At 51.5% G+C, this 17388-nt stretch overlaps 2 protein-coding genes across 5 annotated transcripts in view; one reads left to right on the forward strand and one right to left on the reverse strand.

The window, feature by feature from the left end:
- VIRMA (vir like m6A methyltransferase associated) overlaps positions 1-5533 on the reverse strand; it is a 40101-nt gene extending 34568 nt beyond the window's left edge. For both annotated transcript variants that reach the window (XM_064154702.1, XM_064154703.1), the window contains exons 1-2: positions 5465-5533; positions 1145-1260 (exon numbers count right to left, since the gene is read on the reverse strand). In XM_064154702.1, coding sequence (XP_064010772.1) covers positions 1145-1260; positions 5465-5527 — 179 coding nt within the window. In that variant the 5' untranslated portion in view covers positions 5528-5533. The remainder of the gene's footprint in view (positions 1-1144; positions 1261-5464) is intronic.
- A 7131-nt stretch (positions 5534-12664) lies between these two features.
- Positions 12665-17388, forward strand: part of ESRP1 (epithelial splicing regulatory protein 1) — a 40481-nt gene continuing 35757 nt past the window's right edge. For 2 of the 3 annotated variants that reach the window (XM_064154708.1, XM_064154707.1), the window contains exons 1-4: positions 12665-13098; positions 13287-13415; positions 14233-14346; positions 17059-17173. In XM_064154708.1, the coding sequence (XP_064010778.1) occupies positions 12967-13098; positions 13287-13415; positions 14233-14346; positions 17059-17173 (490 nt within the window). In that variant the 5' untranslated portion in view covers positions 12665-12966. The remainder of the gene's footprint in view (positions 13099-13286; positions 13416-14232; positions 14347-17058; positions 17174-17388) is intronic. The other variant, XM_064154706.1, reaches the window with a different exon arrangement.

Genomic DNA, 17388 nt, shown 5'->3' on the forward strand with positions numbered 1-17388 from the left:
AAAAGATCTTTAAGATTAAGTCCAACTGTAACCCAACTGCCACAAGCACTAAACCATGTCCTGAAGCACCACATCTACACACTTCTTGAATACCTCTAGAGATGATGACTCCATCACCTCCTTGGGCAGCTTGTTCCAACACCTCACCACTCTCTCAGCAAAGAAGTTTATCCTAATGTCCAACCTAAACCTGCCCTGGCACAACCTAAATCCATTTCCTCTCATCCTATTGCTGGTTACCCTGGGGGACGAGTCCAACAGCCAGCCTCACTCCAATCTCCTTTCAGGTAGTTGCAGAGAGCTTAGCCTTAGAATCATAGAATCAGCCAGGTTGGAAGAGATGTCCAAGATCAGCCAATCCAACCTAGCACCCAGCCCTAGCCAGTCAACCAGACCATGGCACTGAGTGCCTCAGCCAGGCTTTGCTTGAAGACCTCCAGGGACGGTGCCTCCACCACCTCCCTGGGCAGCCCATTCCAATGCCAATCACTCTCTCTGGGAAGAACTTTCTCCTAACACCCAGCCTAGACCTGCCCTGGCACAACTTGAGACTGTGTCCCCTTGTTCTATTGCTGGTTGCCTGGCAGAAGAGGCCAATCCCCACCTGGCTACTATGTCCCTTCAGGTGGTTGTAGACAGCAATGAGGTCACCCCTGAGCCTCCTCTTCTCCAGACTAAACATCCCCAGCTCCCTCAGCCTCTCCTCATAAGGTTTGTGTTCCAGGCCCTTCACCAGGCCTTCTATTCACCAGACTAAACAGCCCCATCTCCCTCAACTGCTCCTTGTCTGATGCCCTCCACACATCTCATCAGCCTCATTACTCTTCTCTGGACATGCTCCAAGACCTCAATGTCTTTCCTGTGATGTGGTGCCCAGAACTGAACACAGTGCTCAAGCTGCAGCCTCCCCATGGCCAAGTAAAGGGGCACCATTGCTGCCCTACACCTCCTGGACACACTGATTTTGATCTGGCCCAGGATGCTGTTGGGGTTCTTGGCCACCTGGGCACACTAGTGGCTCCTGTTCAACCAGCCATCCACCAGCACCTCCAGATCCTTTCCCAACAGGGAGTTCCCAGCCGCTCTGTCTCAGGCCCGTGGTGTTGCTTGGGGTTGTTGTGCCCAAAAACCTTCTTCAACTTACCCATAAGCCCTATTGTCAGGCAAGCTCGTGTGAGCTCTGACTCCTGGAGGGATGACACGGACCTCATTGATGTAAACCACGCAGGGAAAACGAACCACATCAATGTTGGTGCTTTGCTACAAAACAAAGAACAAAGCAAGCCTAAGAAATGGAAAATGGAACCAACATCATCTACCCATATTCAGTAATAAGCAAATCAAGGCTAGAATCCTAATAACTACAAAATTCAACTGGGTGAAACGCTAATCACCTTTGAACTAAATTTTTCTTCTGACAGTTCTCATATATTAACTTTTTTTTCCCCACAGGAAGTGTTTTTCCACATCACTAATTCCCTTTATTTCCAAGGATCTTTTAAAAGGCAACAAGTTTTTTCTATGATGGGAGCTAAATTATTAAAGAACTGAGTAGAGAGGTCCCTTTTATCAAAGCATATCACGTTTCTAAGCAAAGTTTGTTCTGATGTCAAATGCCAGCAGGTGTGGTATTGCAAACATAGCTTCAGAAGTAACAGTGACAGCATGCTTGGCTCCATCTGTTAAAAAACCAACTCTCTCTGATGCTTATTTCTCCCATTTGGCAACAGCTCCTGAAAACTTTTAAACACCATTTTCATAGATTGCATTGAGTTGGAATGGACCTGCAAAGCGCATCTTGTTCGATCCCCTGTAGTCAGCTGGAAAGCAGCCAAGAGGAGAGGGACCTGGGGGTACTGATAGATAGTGGCTGAAGATGAGCCAGCAGTGAGCCCAGGTGGCCAAGAGAGCCAATGGCATCCTGACCTGCATAAGGAACAGTGTGGCCAGAACTGAGCCCACACTTCTTAAAGGCCATTAAGGCCTTTAAGAAGGCCAGTAGGACAAGGGAGGTTATTCTGCCCCTGCTCTCAGCACTGCTCAGGCCACACCTTGAGTTCTGTGTCCAGTTCTGGGCCCCTCAATTCAAGAGAGATGTTGGGATACTGGAACATATCTAGAGAAGGGCAACAAAGCTGGTGAGGGGCCTGGAGCACAGCCCTGTGAGGAGAGGCTGAGGGAGCTGGGGGTGTGCAGCCTGCAGAAGAGGAGGCTCAGGGCAGAGCTCATTGCTGTCTACAACTACCTGAAGGGAGGCTGTAGCCAGGTGGGGTTGGTCTCTTCTCCCAGGCAACCAGCAACAGAAGAAGGGGACACAGTTTCAAGTTGTGCCAGGGCAGGTCTAGGCTGGATGTTAAGGAGGAAGTTCCTGGCAGAGAGAGTGATTGGCATTGGAATGGGCTGCCCAGGGAGGTGGTGGAGTCACCATCCCTGGAAGTGTTCAAGAAAAGCCTGGATGAGGCACTTAGTGCCATGGTCTGGTTGACTGGCTAGGGCTGGGTGCTAGGTTGGGCTGGATGAGCTTGGAGGTCTCTGCCAACCTGGTTGATTCTATGATTCTGGGACATCTCCAACTACAGCAGGCTGCACAGGGACACATCCAGTCTCATCTTGAATGTCTCTAAGGTTGAGGCCTCAACCACATCCCTGGGCAGCCTGTTCCAATATTTCACCACTCTCACTGCGCAGAGCTTCCTCCTAACATCCAGCCTAAATCTCCCCTGCTCCAGTTTCAAACCATTGCCCTTTGTCCTATCACCACAGGCGGTTCTGAAGAGTCCCTTCCCAGCCTTCCTGGAGATCCCCTTCAAACATTTCAAGGTAGCTCTAAGGCCTCCCTGAAGCCTTCTCCTCTCCAGGCTAAACAGCTCCAATTCCTTCAGCCTGTCCTCATAGCAGAGGCTCTCCAGCCCTCTGATCATCTTGGTGGCCCTCTTTTGGACCAGCTCCATCAGCTCTCACTTAGACTGGGGGCCCCAGAGCTGGACACAGCACTGCAGGTGAGGTCTCACCAGAGTGGCAGAATCACCTCTCTGTTCCTGTAACATCTCTGCTTAGCACACAAAAATAGCAAGTATCAAGGGATGTTATTGCTTCAGCAGTCCTGAAGGATGTCTGAGCAAATGGGAAGTAATTACAAGGTCACAGCGATTTCCTATGTATCAGGCATCAAATCTATGCTGAAATCTCACTGGACTTAAAACATTCAGCCTTAGTATGTTTATACACCACCTCTATCATACACACACAGACACAGATCAGCAGTATGTCCAGTTGTAAGCTCCTGAAAGACCTTCTGGAACAGAAGGTCAGAATCTTGGATGTGGCACTTGGTGTCATGGTCTAGCCTCGAGCTCTGTGGTAAAGGGTTGGACTTGATGATCTGTGAGGTCTCTTCCAACCCTGATGATACTGTGATAACTTCCTCCTAACATCCAGCCTAGACCTACCCCGGCACAACTTGAGACTGTGTCCCCTTGCTCTATTGCTGGTTGCCTGGGAGAAGAGACCAATCCCACCTGGCTACAGCCTCCCTTCAGGTAGTTGTAGACAGCAATGAGGTCACCTCTGAGCCTCCTCTTCTGCAGGCTGCACACCCCCAGCTCCCTCAGCCTCTCCTCACAGGGTTTGTGTTCCAGGCCCCTCACCAGCTTTGTTGCCCTTCTCTGGACACCTTCCAGCACCTCAACATCTCTCTTGAATTGAGGAGCCCAGAACTGGACACAGCACTCAAGGTGTGGCCTGAGCAGTGCTGAGTACAGGGGCAGAATAACCTCCCTTGTCCTACTGCCCACACTGTTCCTGATGCAGGCCAGGATGCCATTGGCTCTCTTGGCCACCTGGGCACACTGCTGCCTCATCTTCAGCTACTACCCACCAGTACCCCCAGGTCCCTTTCCTCTTGGCTGCTCTCAGCCACTCTGGCCCCAGCCTGTAGCATTGCTTGGGGTTGTTGTGGCCAAAGTGCTGAACTCTGCACTTGGCCCTGTTCAATCTCATCCCATTGGCCTCTGCCCACCCATCCAGCCTGGCCAGGTCCCTCTGCAGGGCTCTCCTACCCTCCAACAGATCCACAGCTGCTCCTAGCTTGGTGTCATCTGCAAACTTACTGATGCTGGACTCAATCCCCTCGTCCAGATCATCAATAAAGATACTGAACAAGACTGGGCCCAGCACTGACCCTTGAGTACTCACAACTAGCAACACGGGAGTAGCAAACACTGCATTGGATTAAAAAGAAAAAGGAAAATAAAAACCAAACTAACAAACAAAAATACCCCAACCAAGCACCACCAAAAAATAAACCAAGCAAACAACACGTAAGTGCCTACCAACAAAGCTAGAAACCTGAAAAGGAAAGCCCAAACTGATCTGCAGCCAAAAGACAGATAACTTCCATCTCAATCAGAAAGCAAAAGAAATCAAAAAACCACCAGCACAAGGCAAAGAAAAAAAAGCATTGGTTAAGAGTTTTAGAGAGTTAATAAGCAAGGAAATAATCACAGGTAGTTTTTAAAACGTGAATTGTGAAGGTTGTGCTTCTGGGCACTCCTTACCATCATTTAAGAAGCAACTTAAGCATACATCCTGTAGCACCTAAATACAGCATCTACCTGTGACAAGGCAGAACAAAAGGAACCCCCCCCTTAGAGAGGGAGCACCACTATATAAAGAGGAATGAGGTGTCTGGATGCAGAGAGGAGGGCTGGGGGAGCTCTCTGAGTTCTCTTTAAAAGGAGAAGGCTCAGATTCCGAGGGGAAGGGCTGCTGCCGCTGCGGAGGCTGCATGCCCAGCAGCCCTTTCCCCTGCCTGAACAGCACGGTGAGCTGAGCAATGAGCCCTGGGCAAACCTGCTGCATCACAAGCAGCTTCGAGGATGCTCTGGATTCAGACAGCCTTTAAGTGGAACACTCGCACGACCTTGCACCGCTAGAGCAAGCCTGAAATGCTCATTCTGCTCAGGATGCATGCAGGCTGCCTATGTCCCACGCAGACGCAAACACCCCTGCTCCTCGTCAGTCACAGAAAAGGACTGGCGACCCCACCAGCGGCTGGGTACGGCCCTCTCCCGGGCTTCACCAGGGACTTCTCGAATCAGTTCTACCCTCTTTGTCCGCCGCTACCGCTCCTCCCACAGCTCCCTACCAGCGGCACCCCGAGCTACCGCGGCAGCGGCGGGCAAGGCGCGTCTCGGCCCGGTGACGCTTCAGGGGCAAGACGGGGAAGCGGTGGAGATGCTCCTCTGGCGAGCGCCTGGCCAAAGGCTACATCTCCCTGCCCGGCAACCCGCTCAGACGACGGCCACCGCCGGGGCCTACCCTAGCCCCGCTCAGCCCAGCGGCGCTTCGTGCCCCGCCGCACCGCTACCCAGAGAGGCCCACGGAAAGGACAAGAGGGCACCGACAGCAGTCAGGAAGAGACAAGAGGAGAATATCAACAGCTCCAACACCGCCACCGCGTTACCTCCGCGCTCTGGTGCTTGAACGTGTCTAGAAACAGCAGCTCGGTCGCGGTGTCCACCGCCATCTTGGCTCGGCCGCCAGGGAAGCGGTTCCGGGCGGCAAGGCAGCACTGCCGGGGCGGGGCGGGACCGGACCGGCCGCGCTCGGCGCCGGGGGGGGCGGCGGAGCTGGCGGGCGCCGCGATGGCAGCTCTGGGAGCCGTGCGGAGGGATACCTGTGGCGCTGCCGCCAGAGCAGAGGCTCGGCGCCGGAGAGCGGAGAGGCCGGGCGGGCTTTCCCCTCAGTGGTGGCTGCGTGCGGGAGGCAGCGGGGCCGCCGCCGCCGCACTCATGCCGGCCGGTTGGGCTGGGAGCAAAGAGCTGCTACCGGCCCTGCGCTCCAGAGACGCGGCTCGGTGTCCTCACGGCTGTGAATTTGGCCGGGCGCCACCGCAGCCTGCTCCGGCCCGGGGAGGTGGTGGAGGCACCGTCCCTGGAGGTGTTGAAGCAAAGCCTGGCCGAGGCACTTCACAGTATCACAGTATCATCAGGGTTGGAAGAGACCTCACAGATCATCAAGTCCAACCCTTTACCACAGAGCTCAAGGCCAGACCATGGCACCAAGTGCCACGTCCAGTCTTGCCTTGAACAGCTCCAGGGACGGCGACTCCACCACCTCCCCGGGCAGCCCATTCCAGTGTCCAATGACTCTCTCAGGGAAGAACTTTCTCCTCACCTCCAGCCTAAATTTCCCCTGGCACAGCCTGAGGCTGTGTCCTCTTGTTCTGGTGCTGGCCACCTGAGAGAAGAGAGCAACCTCCTCCTGGCCACAACCTCCCCTCAGGTAGTTGTAGACAGCAATAAGGTCACCCCTGAGCCTCCTCTTCTCCAGGCTAACCAATCCCAGCTCCCTCAGCCTCTCCTCGTAGGGCTGTGCTCAAGGCCTCTCCCCAGCCTCGTCGCCCTTCTCTGGACACGCTCAAGCATCTCAGTGTCCTTCCTTAACTGGGGATACTCAGTGCCATGGTCTGGTTGATTGGCCAGGGCTGGGTGCTAGGTTGGACTGGCTGAGCTTGGAGCTCTCTTCCAACCTGGTTGATTCTATGACTCTATGATGTGACAAGGTTGAGCTCCAGCTCAACACGGACTAAATTCAGTCGCACTGAAGGGATTTTCCTTTGCAGCTTTTCCCTATTTAAAACGAATCCTCTTCAGATTCAGGTTCCAAACCCTGCGCTCCAGAGACGCGGCTCGGTGTCCTCACAGCCGTGAATTTGGCCACCACAGCCTGCCCTGGCCTTGGTTCTGCCTGGTGTGACAGGATTGAACGCTGACTAAATTCAGTTCCGATGGAGAGATTTTCCTTTTCATATTCAAACGAGTCCTTTTCAGACCTAAGAATGTGCTCCTTCTCTCAAGTATGTGTAATACCATTCCTCACAGTCTTTCTGCTGCTGCTGTTTAGCATCCAGTGCCTTTCTGCACCAGCAACCAGGTTGTGAGGGCATTAGAGACGCCATGAAGGCATGACTGGCTGCCAACTGGTGGTGAATGGTGCCACAGCCAGTTGGCAGCTGTCACCAGTGGTGTTCCCCAAGGATCAGTGCTGGGCCCAGTCCTGTTCAATATCTTTATTGATGACCTGGACGAGGGGATTGAGTACAGCATCAGTAAGTTTGCAGGTGACACCATGCTAGGAGCAGGTGTGGAGCTGTTGGAAGGTAGGAGAGCCCTGCAGAGGGACCTGGCCAGGCTGGATGGGTGGGCAGAGGCCAATGGGATGAGATTGAACAAGGCCAAGGGCAGGATTCTACACTTTGGCCACAACAACCCCAAGCAGCACTACAGGCTGGGGACTGAGTGGCTGAGAGCAGCCAAGAGGAGAGGGACCTGGGGGTACTGGTAGAGAGTAGGCTGAAGATGAGGCAGCAGTGTGCCCAGGTGGCCAAGAGAGCCAATGGCATCCTGGCCTGCATCAGGAGCAGTGTGGCCAGCAGGACAAGGGAGGTTATTCTGCCTCTGTGCTCAGCACTGGTCAGGCCACACCTTGAGTGCTGTGTCCAGTTCTGGGCCCCTCAATTCAAGAGAGATGTTGAGGTGCTGGAAGGTGTCCAGAGAAGGGCAACAAAGCTGGTGAGGGGCCTGGAACACAAACACTGTGAGGAGAGGCTGAGGGAGCTGGGGGTGTGCAGCCTGCAGAAGAGGAGGCTCAGGGCAGAGCTCATTGCTGTCTACAACTACCTGAAGGGATATTGTAGCCAGGTGGGGGTTGGCCTCTTCTCCTAGACAACCAGCAACAGAAGAAGGGGACACAGTCTCAAGTTGTGCCAGGGAAAGTATAGGCTGGATGTGAGGAGGAAGTTGTTGGCAGAGAGAGTGATTGGCATTGGAATGGGCTGCCCAGGGAGGTGGTGGAGGCACCGTCCCTGGAGGTGTTCAAGCAAAGCCTGGATGAGGCACTCAGTGCCATGGTCTGGTTGACTGGCTAGGGCTGGGTGCTAGGTTGGACTGGATGAGCTTGGAGGTCTCTTCCAACCTGGTTGATTCTATGATTCTATGAAAAACAGCCAGGAGAAGGATGTGGAACTGAGCTCATGCAAGCAGTATGTGGTTACACAAGTTTCATGGACAAGCTCTACAACAGCAAAACTGCACCACCTGCTCTGAGAAGAGGCCTGGAAAAGGATTTGTAACATCCCTGAACTGCTAACCAGAGCCCCAGCCACATACCTGCACTTCCCCAAACAGCAATAACTGTACCTTGTCTTCTGTGTCTTGTTTCTGCAATGGCTTTTTAGTGCAATAAGCTGGTTTGGGTGCACACCAGGAATTGACAGCTTACCTGTATGCTCTCAGCACTCCAGAGTTTCATTTGCACCAGGAGTGGCAGTCGTCTCCTAGGTTGCACTTCGCTTGAAAACCTTGCACCACTTCAAACAAGGCAACGGTTTAATGGTATCAATTTTCAGCAGTGAAACCAGTTCAGGAAGTTCCTGCCTCCTCACCACGTGTTGAAGAGCTGGGCCACAACACAGAGGTTTACTGACACACCTGAAGAGGCGTTTTGTGGCAGCACAGGGAAACTCAGCAACTGGAATTGCTTCCGAATTCACTAAAAAACATGCTGCTGCCTCCTCAGTCATAATTAAAACACTGCCAACTCCTTCAGAGAAGCATTTCAGAATTTGTGAATTCAAGCCCTATGAGGAGAGGCTGAGGGAACTGGGGGTGTGCAGCCTGCAGAAGAGGAGGGTCAGGAGTAATCTTATTGCTGTCTACATCTACCTGAAGGGAGGCTGTAGCCAGGTGGAGATGGTCTCTTCTCTTCTCCCAAGCAACCAGCAACAGAAAGAGGGGACACAGTCTCAAGTTGTGCCAGGGCAGGTCTAGGCTGGCTGTTAGGAGGAAGTTGCTGGCAGAGAGAGTGATTGGCATTGGAATGGGCTGCCCAGGGAGGTGGTGGAATTGCCATCCCTGGAGGTGTTCAAGCAAAGCCTGGATGAGGCACTCTGTGCCATGGTCTGGTTGATTGGACAAGCCTGGGTGATAAATTGACCTGGATGATCTTGGAGGTCTCTTCCAACCTGGTCGATTCTATGATTCTAATCAAGGAGGCTCCCTGGCTGTTCTGTTCTCTTGCTCCAAGCTGGGAGTCTGTATCATCCTGATGAATAAACAGATCTAAATCCCTGGAATTAAATATCACTTTTTATAGTAGGAAGCCAGTTCTAGTGACACTTATTTTGGTTATGTTGGTGGGGGTCTTTGGAAGCTTCTGTGCAAGTGTAGCTTTGCAGATCTCCTCCAAACATGGGCATTGTCACATGTTCTGTTGTGCCTGAGAAGTCCCAGTCAGATGCATCCTCTCCTGGGACAGCCTGAAACCAGATCAGCTCCCAGTAGTTGCAGTAACTTACAGGGGAATTCCAGCCCTTCGATTTTATCTGCAGTGACTCCTTCGCTGCTGGTATCAGCTGTGGCCCTGGAAGTGAGAAGAATCAGCTTTGCAGAATTAAATTCAGATGGTTTTGGATGCAGTGTCATTGATTTCAGTGCATGGCTGGGCTTACAAGTCAGTGGCAATTCTTTCCTGTGGGGGAAAGCAGCAGTGTTTGAATGTCATGCACAGTTGCACCATCTTATGGAATGGTCTTTTTGTGCCAACAGAGAGTTATTTATTGGCTACTTGGAGGAAACAGAATTTGGCTAGCAGCAGCAATTATCTTGCAGATTTTAAAGACATAGTTGGTGGTAACCATTAACACATCCCAACAAAATCATACAGCTCTGCTGATTCTCCCAAAGATCATATGCTGAAGGAAAGCAGGAGCACTGATGGGATTGAGTGATACATGTGGGAGACCTGGCACAGACCAAAGGTCTGCACAGGAAGGGACAACAGGTGGTATTGGAGTGAATTAAGACCCTCCTATAAAGGAAGAGATTAGTGTGGGAGACACAGAACTCAAGGGGGAAAAATGAAGACAGATATGCAAAGTTATCCCTTTGTTCAAAATGAACTGCAAGGGAGTCAATAGGTGAGAGGAGGAGGAAGCAGCAACTTGACATGAAGGAAGGTGTGAACAGTTCCAGAATAGCCCTGAAACAGAAAGTGACACGAAAGGACTTGGGGTGGGAAATCAGAACTGATATAAAAAGGACAGAGAAACAGCCTGGGATTAGCAAAGGGTCTGGAAATGAGACAGATGGACAGCAGGTGGGAAAGAGAACTACTATCAGAAGAAATACAGCAACGAGATGCTGGGAGCAGCCTAGAGAGGTTGTAGTGCCCCAAAGCGTCCTGGTGCATTCCTGTAGTTAACAGCACTGATATCATCTGGAAGGTAACACTTCATGCAAAGGCTATGCTTAACCAGGCCCTGGGATAACGACAGGCCGGGAAGAAGAGACTGGAATGGGAGTACACAGATGCCAGGAGCCTGGGCAGCACAACACAGGAACCTGAACGACTGGTGCATGCTGTCAGACTAGATACTACAGGCATGAAAGAAAGAAGGTGGAATGGGAACTGTGGCTGGAAAACAGGCAATTTAGGGAATGTGTTACTCTAGAAAGAGAAAAAAAAAAGGTAATGGTATTGCAATAGCAATTAGCAGCAAGTGGCTTCCAAAAATAAATAAGACATGGATTAATCAAGAACTCAAAAGATGTAATGGGAATTAGAAATAATTTTAGGGTACAGCTGAACCTGTTAAAGGGGTTACCATATGTAATGGCAGCGTGCTGCAGCAGTATGCTGGGGAGGGAGGGCTGATTCTCCGAGATGGAAAGAGGCAAGATAGGATGAGGTAATAAGGTACAAAAGGGAAGGAAGAAAAAGAAAGCAATGTGTAAGGTAGAACACAACAAATCACAAGTAAAGGAACAAGTATCCATGCATAAATCATTCTCAGAGACAAGGGCTGCATCTCAAAGGCCAAGCAGGTGTTGGGAAGGAAACTGAGTTTCAGTGAAAGACAACCAGCCAACCCATCAAGCACTACCTATCTGGCATGCTCCAATGTGAAGTCATTTCAGAAATGTACTTCAGGACTTTGATGCTAAAATATAAAGGGCTTTAAGAAGAAGTTGCACTAAGCTAAGATCCAAAAGGGAAATTGTGCCAAGAAGTTCTCTCTCATCAAATCCCCTTGCTGCAGGCTAGGCAAGGGTCACACAGCAAACTCCTTGTGTGACAACCAACCCCATTCCTGAGATGCTGAGCACAGAGCAGCTGCAGCCACAGCTGAGGGCACATTCCCCAGTGAGTCCCATTACATATGTTCTACTCCATGCACCTTAAAAGTCCTGAGACAAATGCACAAGAGAACCAGACACTCTAAATTCTCCTAGAAAAGGGGCACCATTAGCTCACGTCTCCCTGATGCCAGACTCACACGGCCACCTTCAGCTACAGCCTTTAAAAACTGGAGGAAATAATTTACCATCCTCCCTCCCCCACCCAAAACTGCAGTAACTGCTGTCAGGGATTGCCGTTTTCAAAATCTTACTCCAAAAAAGGGTGACGATTTCTCCAGCCACCCTCGGTCACATCGAAACTTTCTAGCGAGGGCACAAAAATGATCAAGCAGAAATTTGGTGGCAGTGCTCCAGCTGGGCAGGACAAGGCAAAGGTACTCCCCAGCACTGCCTGGACTAGTCGGTGTCCAGCGGGATCCCCAGCACTCGTGAAACACATCCCGCCGCACCAGCACATGTGTATGCCTTAAAGAAAGACAAAGCTGGAAGCCTGCCTCAGCAGTGAAGAAAAGCACCATGTGCACCATCGTCTCGGTGAAAAAAACAGCAGAGCAGCATCGCAGCGAAGCTGGGAATACACAACTGGGCTCTTGAAGAACACAGCGTGCTTCATTACTTCCTTGGGGAGAGCGAGTGTTGGCTCTTTACTCTGCATTCGGCTACGTTTTCAGCTGTTCGTCAGGAAGAAAGGGTATTTTGAGCGATATGCATTTCGAACATGAAGTCCACAGTGAAACAACGATCGCCAGAAGAGAGGTTGTTGATGAAAGGACCGGAATCGCCACAGCTCGTCGAGGAAAAGCTGTGGCAGCCAAACCGGCGGGCCGCCAGCACACGGTTGAACCGGCCATGCCGCTGCCTTCAGCACGACGGAGAAAAAGGTTCCGCCGTCCCCAGCCCGTAGGCTCCCCCGGACAGGAACTCCTCCGGGTCCGCACATCGGCGCAGTCCCCGCGGCCCCCGACAGCCGCGCTCACCCCGCGCCGAGGGCGCTGAGCCGCCAGAGCGGCTGCAGACGCTGCGGCACTCTCCCTTTCCACTCCGGGCGAGAGCGGAGCCGACCTGCCCTTCCCGCCCGCCGCATGTCCCGGCAGGAGTGAACGGCGGCCGCCGCCCGGGCCCGCTCCCTTCCGCCTCCCCGTCGGTGAGGCGGAGTCCAATCGACGGTGGAAAACAGAGCTCGGCAGGGTTCGAGCTGCCATCGGCTCACTTTAAGGCTTGTGGTTTCTCCGGACAGTTTTGTGGCGGCCACCGCCGCTGCCCACCACTGCCCGCAGCCCCGGCGCGGCGCCGGGCGTCCCGCCCGCAATCACGGCCCCCAGCTCCGCCCGCGCCCGCCCCGGGGCTGCCACGTCCCTGCGCGGCGGGGCCGGGGCCGGGGCGGGCCGCGCCAGGTGTGCGCTACCTGCACCACGTGGGGCGGGGGCTGGGCAGGTGCGGCCGCGCCCCGCGCAGAAAAGCCGCGGCCATTGCGCCTCTCCCAGGGCTGCGGCCGGTGGGCGAGCGAGCGGCTGCCGCCCGCCCTGCCGAACCGGGGGTAGCCGTGAGCCTTCCCCACGCCGAGTCCTTGGCGGGAGGCTGCAGGTGGGGCTGGTGCAGTTTGGGTCTTCTTGGAAGCGCCTCGGGCAGGGAAAGTTTCTGGACTCTGCTTCCCTCCTCTCCTTTCTTTCCCCCTTTCCTTCTCCCCTTCGCCTTCTCCCTCTTTTCTTCTTTTGGGTTGCCGGTTTTTCCCCGGTTTTATCCTTTCTGCTGGCCCGGTGGCATCATGACGGCGTCTCCCGACTACCTGGTGATCCTCTTCGTGACCACGGCGGGCACTAATGGGGCAAGGCTGGGCTCGGATGAACGAGAGTTGCTCCAGCTCTTGTGGAAGGTGGTCGACCTGAGGAGCAAGGAGGTATTTTTCCCCGAGTGGAGAGCACCCCAACCTACTGCTCCCCCTGGCCTCTGCCGTGCTGGGTACCCGCGTGGTAGCCCTAGTGCTAGGCTGGTGGTGGGTCCCCCAGGCTGGAGCAGGGGCTGGTGCTGCTGGTGAGGCTATCCAGCCTGCGGAGCTGACTTGTCCCTCCTCTGCTTTCTCCGGAGCTGGGGCACTTGCACGACGTGCTGGTCCGGCCTGACCACCCGGAGTTGACGACTGAGTGCCAGGAGATCACCCAGGTGGATGTGGAGAGCCTGGCACTGGCTCCACCGCTGGAACAGGCATTGAGACAGGTGATGCCCCATAACCAGTTGCTGGGTGCTGCTTTCCTTTGAGAGCTGCCAGGCCGGGTAGAAGCAGCGTTGTCATTCCCTTCTACTACCACTGCTCTGGGGCAACGGAGCCTGCCTGGTACAAGACCAGATGTGGGCCAGGCAACCTGATCAGTGGTGGGCTTTGTGCAGACTGTTTTACTTTTGTCCTGCTACCTTGGGAGAGACTGAACCCCAAAGGAAGACAGATGAGGCCCAGCCATCCTCCTAACGCTATCTGCACCCTGAATCTCAGCTGAGCCTTAAAAAGCATTAGAAATGGTCAAAATTAGGTGCCCCTTGAAAAGGCTGGGTGGTGGCAGACCCTGTTAAGGCTTGTTTGTCTTGGATAGGAGGTGGTATGAGGCCTCTAAATAAACAGGGAGGTGTGCATGGTTCTCACTGAGGGTAAAACTGAGCATGCCTTCTTTCCAACATGCTTGAGTGCCCTGTCAGAAAGACTCTTCTGCCCTGGCACTGCCTTGGCTCTCTGCAGCCAGCTTTACATCTTCCTGCAGTGCTTTTGCAAGTGCTCCTGGAAAATTATTAATTTCTTTAATGTGATGTGGTCTGACTGTGTGGCCACATGCAATTGGAAGTGGAGGAAAGGGAAACCTTCCTTGGCTAGATAATTTTCATGAAAGCTATCATCTGCTTAGACAATGAGACTCACAACTAGAAAAAGGAATTCCAGCTTCATATTTCTGCTCCCCAAGAGTAACCTGTTAACAACTGATGAGACTGCCCGTTGCAGTCACTCTGATCTTTCACGTGTGTCTTTTGTTGCTCTTGCTTTCAGTTCAATCAGTCTGTGAGCAATGAGCTGAACATCGGTGTAGGCACTTCCTTCTGTTTCTGTACAGATGGACAGTTGCACATTAGGCAAGTTCTGCACCCTGAAGCTTCCAAAAAGGTATGTAGTTGGAGATTAAGTTTGACCTTTAATGTGCTTCGTGTGATTTCTTGCTTCTGTTTACTGTGAGGGTGCCTTCACACAGCCACAGCACAAATGTTGTTCACATGTTGATGTGTTTGCCAAACTAAAGAGCTTCTGTAGCAGATAGACTGTCCTGGGCTTATGTAGTCCTGAGATGCCTTTTTAAAGTGTTTGAGAAAGGAGCAATGCATTGACAGAGTGTTCTCCAGTGCTAGAACCACAATGGGTTAATGAGTGGGGATTTGGAAGTGTTGCCAAAGGGTTAACCATCTTCAACATAAACTGTCGACTGAAGTTTTATATTCACCTGTAGATTCAGCAGCATGCAGCCTCTGCCTTCAGTTGATGCTCCAAGGGTGGTGCCTGCACTTGTAAGGAGCTGTACAGCAGTTTGAGGCAGGCTGTGAGTGATGACTAGTCCCATGGTCTAGAGCTTTCCACAACTTCAGAGTTGCTAAATCACTGTTATGAGATCCAGCCTACTTCTTATTAGTGATGGTGCTGCAGCAATATGCAGAGTCTCCAGTTCTGAAATAACTGCTTCAGTGTTAACAGCATCTTGTTTTGAGGTTTGCTATGAATATGCATTGCTCTGGGACTGAACTGTTCTGCTCCTCTCCTTGCAACTGAGCTCTGGGCCCATCAGTTTGCTGCTTCACTTTTGGAGGGACACTGCTGCTGCGAGCCTTCTACAAAACTGACACTGGATGAGTTTGGGTTTAGCACTTGTTGGTGCCCTAAGTATTTGTACCTTTGATGGTTTAGAAGAGCAACAGCGAGCATGCTCCATAGGGAAGGGGCAGTCCTTGTATGACTTAGCTTTTAATGTGTGAAGATGCAGGAACAAGTTTTTAACAGAATTTCTTCTCACTTGCAGTGGATGTGTGTTTTGTACAGTTAATCCTTCCATGCAGTTAAATTGTGTGGATGACAGAAGGGGCAGCTCCTATGTTTATTTATTTGGTGTTGAGGACAGTCGTTTGTTTTTTGTATCATTAGGGGATCACTGATAGGAACTGAAGCTTCACCAGAATCTTCTCTTGCTGTTCAGAATTATTCTTTTGAAATCTGCTCTGTGCTGCCAATAGTTTAAATACATGAGAGGCTTCTGAGACCTGTAATAGTCCTTAGAACAGCATAATCCTGAGATTGGGGTGAGGGCTCAGTAGAACTCAGGCAGAAATCACTGGGCTCTTGAGAAGGTTCATTCCTTTTGAAGATGCCCAGTCTGAACCAATCTTGCAGCTCCTGGCATTTGGAGAATGAATTGGCATCAACTAGAATGTCAGTGAAGTACAAAACCTGAAGACAAACAGCCAGGCTCAAACTAGAGCAGGAAATTTTGGCAAGCACACCTACATTTTCATACCTTTGTCTTTAAAGAGTATCGTTTGCTTAATGCACCTGTCCATATGCTGAGATAAGCTCTAATGTTCCCAAAGCAGAACTTGTTTTAGAGCCTCAGCTTCTTTCTTTGGGCTCCCTAACTGTGCTTTCATGTGTCCTATAATTATTAGAATCCTGAGGTTCTAACTAGCTGTCAGATTGGAGAAAGCCCTTACTTTTAGTCTGGAGGGACATTGCAAACAGCCCAGTATGATACAGTCTATGGGCATGCTCTGGGGTGAAGAGCTAACTGAAAAGGGAGGAGGTTGTGTTAGTTTAAAAACAGCTTTCCCCAAGCCCCACCCCTAAAAAAAAAACCCTAAAAACAGGTGGAAGGGCAAAAAAAAAGTCTCTCTAACCTGCTCCTGGCTTCATAAAAAAACAGTTATCACACAGGCTGCCAGCCTCTGCACCCTATCAAACTAAGCCTTCATCTGCACACAGTTGGTGTTTGTTGAGTTCATGTTATGGAACAAACATTTGATAGGTGACTTCTGAAAACTCAGCCTTGTCTGCAGCCCAAATTGTCTTCTGCTGCTCTTGCAAAATTTGCTTGGCTCTACAAAGTGAACTGAGTGCCCTCTGGCTTTTTACCCTTCCAGTTGGAATCGAGACTCGATGATAAATGTTGCAATAGCTCGCCCCATTTGCTGTCCTCACCTGTGTTGCATTTGAGGCCCTAGTCATAATGGCAAATGTTTCTTTGACAGTGGAAAAATACCTCCAAGACTCTCCTTTTTGTTTAAACCATAGAAGTAGCTGCTTAAGCAAAAGTTTACAGAAGTACTGATCATAGGATGAACCAGATTAGAAGAGAACTCCAAGCTCATCCAGCCCAACCTAGCACCCAACCCTATCCAATCAACTAGACCATGGCACTAAGTGCCTAAGCCAGGCTTTGCTTGAACACCTCCAAGGACAGCAACTCCACCTCCCTGGGCAGCCCATTCCAATGCCAATCACTCTCTCTGCCAACAACTTCCTCCTAACATCCAGTCTAGACCTCCCCTGGTGCAACTTGAGACTGTGTCCCCTTGTTATGTTGCTGGTTGCCTGGGAGAAGAGACCAACCCCCCACCTGGCTACAAACTCTCTTCAGATAGTTGTAGATAGCTCTGCCCTGAGCCTCCTCTTCTTCAGGCTGCACACCCCCCCAGCTCCCTCAGCCTCTCCTCGTAGGGTTTGTGTTCCAGACTGAGAAGAGCTGCGTGAGCTTCCCTGTAGCAAAGGCTGTTTGGTCTCTGAGGATGACCCAAGTGAAGCTCTCCCTGACTGACAGCAGTGACTTGTGTCCTTTTACAGAATATCTTGCTGCCTGAATGCTTCTACTCCTTTTTTGACTTGCGGAAAGAGTTCAAGAAGTGTTGCCCTGGCTCACCTGAGATTAGCAAACTCAATGTTACAGCCATGATGGAATGTATCCTTTTTTAAATGGTGGTGACATCTGCTGCTGGTGCAGCTTTGGGCTGGATTTCAGAGAGATGTGTGAGTAATTGCTTGCTATGCATGTTTGGGGGTGGTATAGTTTTAATGAGTGACTCGGAGCTGTACTGAGCTTTCTCACAAAGAGGATGATAAAAACATATGAGGATGCATATTCCCATGGGGAAATTCCTGTATTTCTTCTTCATT

This window comes from Pogoniulus pusillus, chromosome 14, assembly GCF_015220805.1.
Source record: "Pogoniulus pusillus isolate bPogPus1 chromosome 14, bPogPus1.pri, whole genome shotgun sequence".
In the NCBI taxonomy this organism is placed as follows: Eukaryota; Metazoa; Chordata; class Aves; order Piciformes; family Lybiidae; genus Pogoniulus; species Pogoniulus pusillus.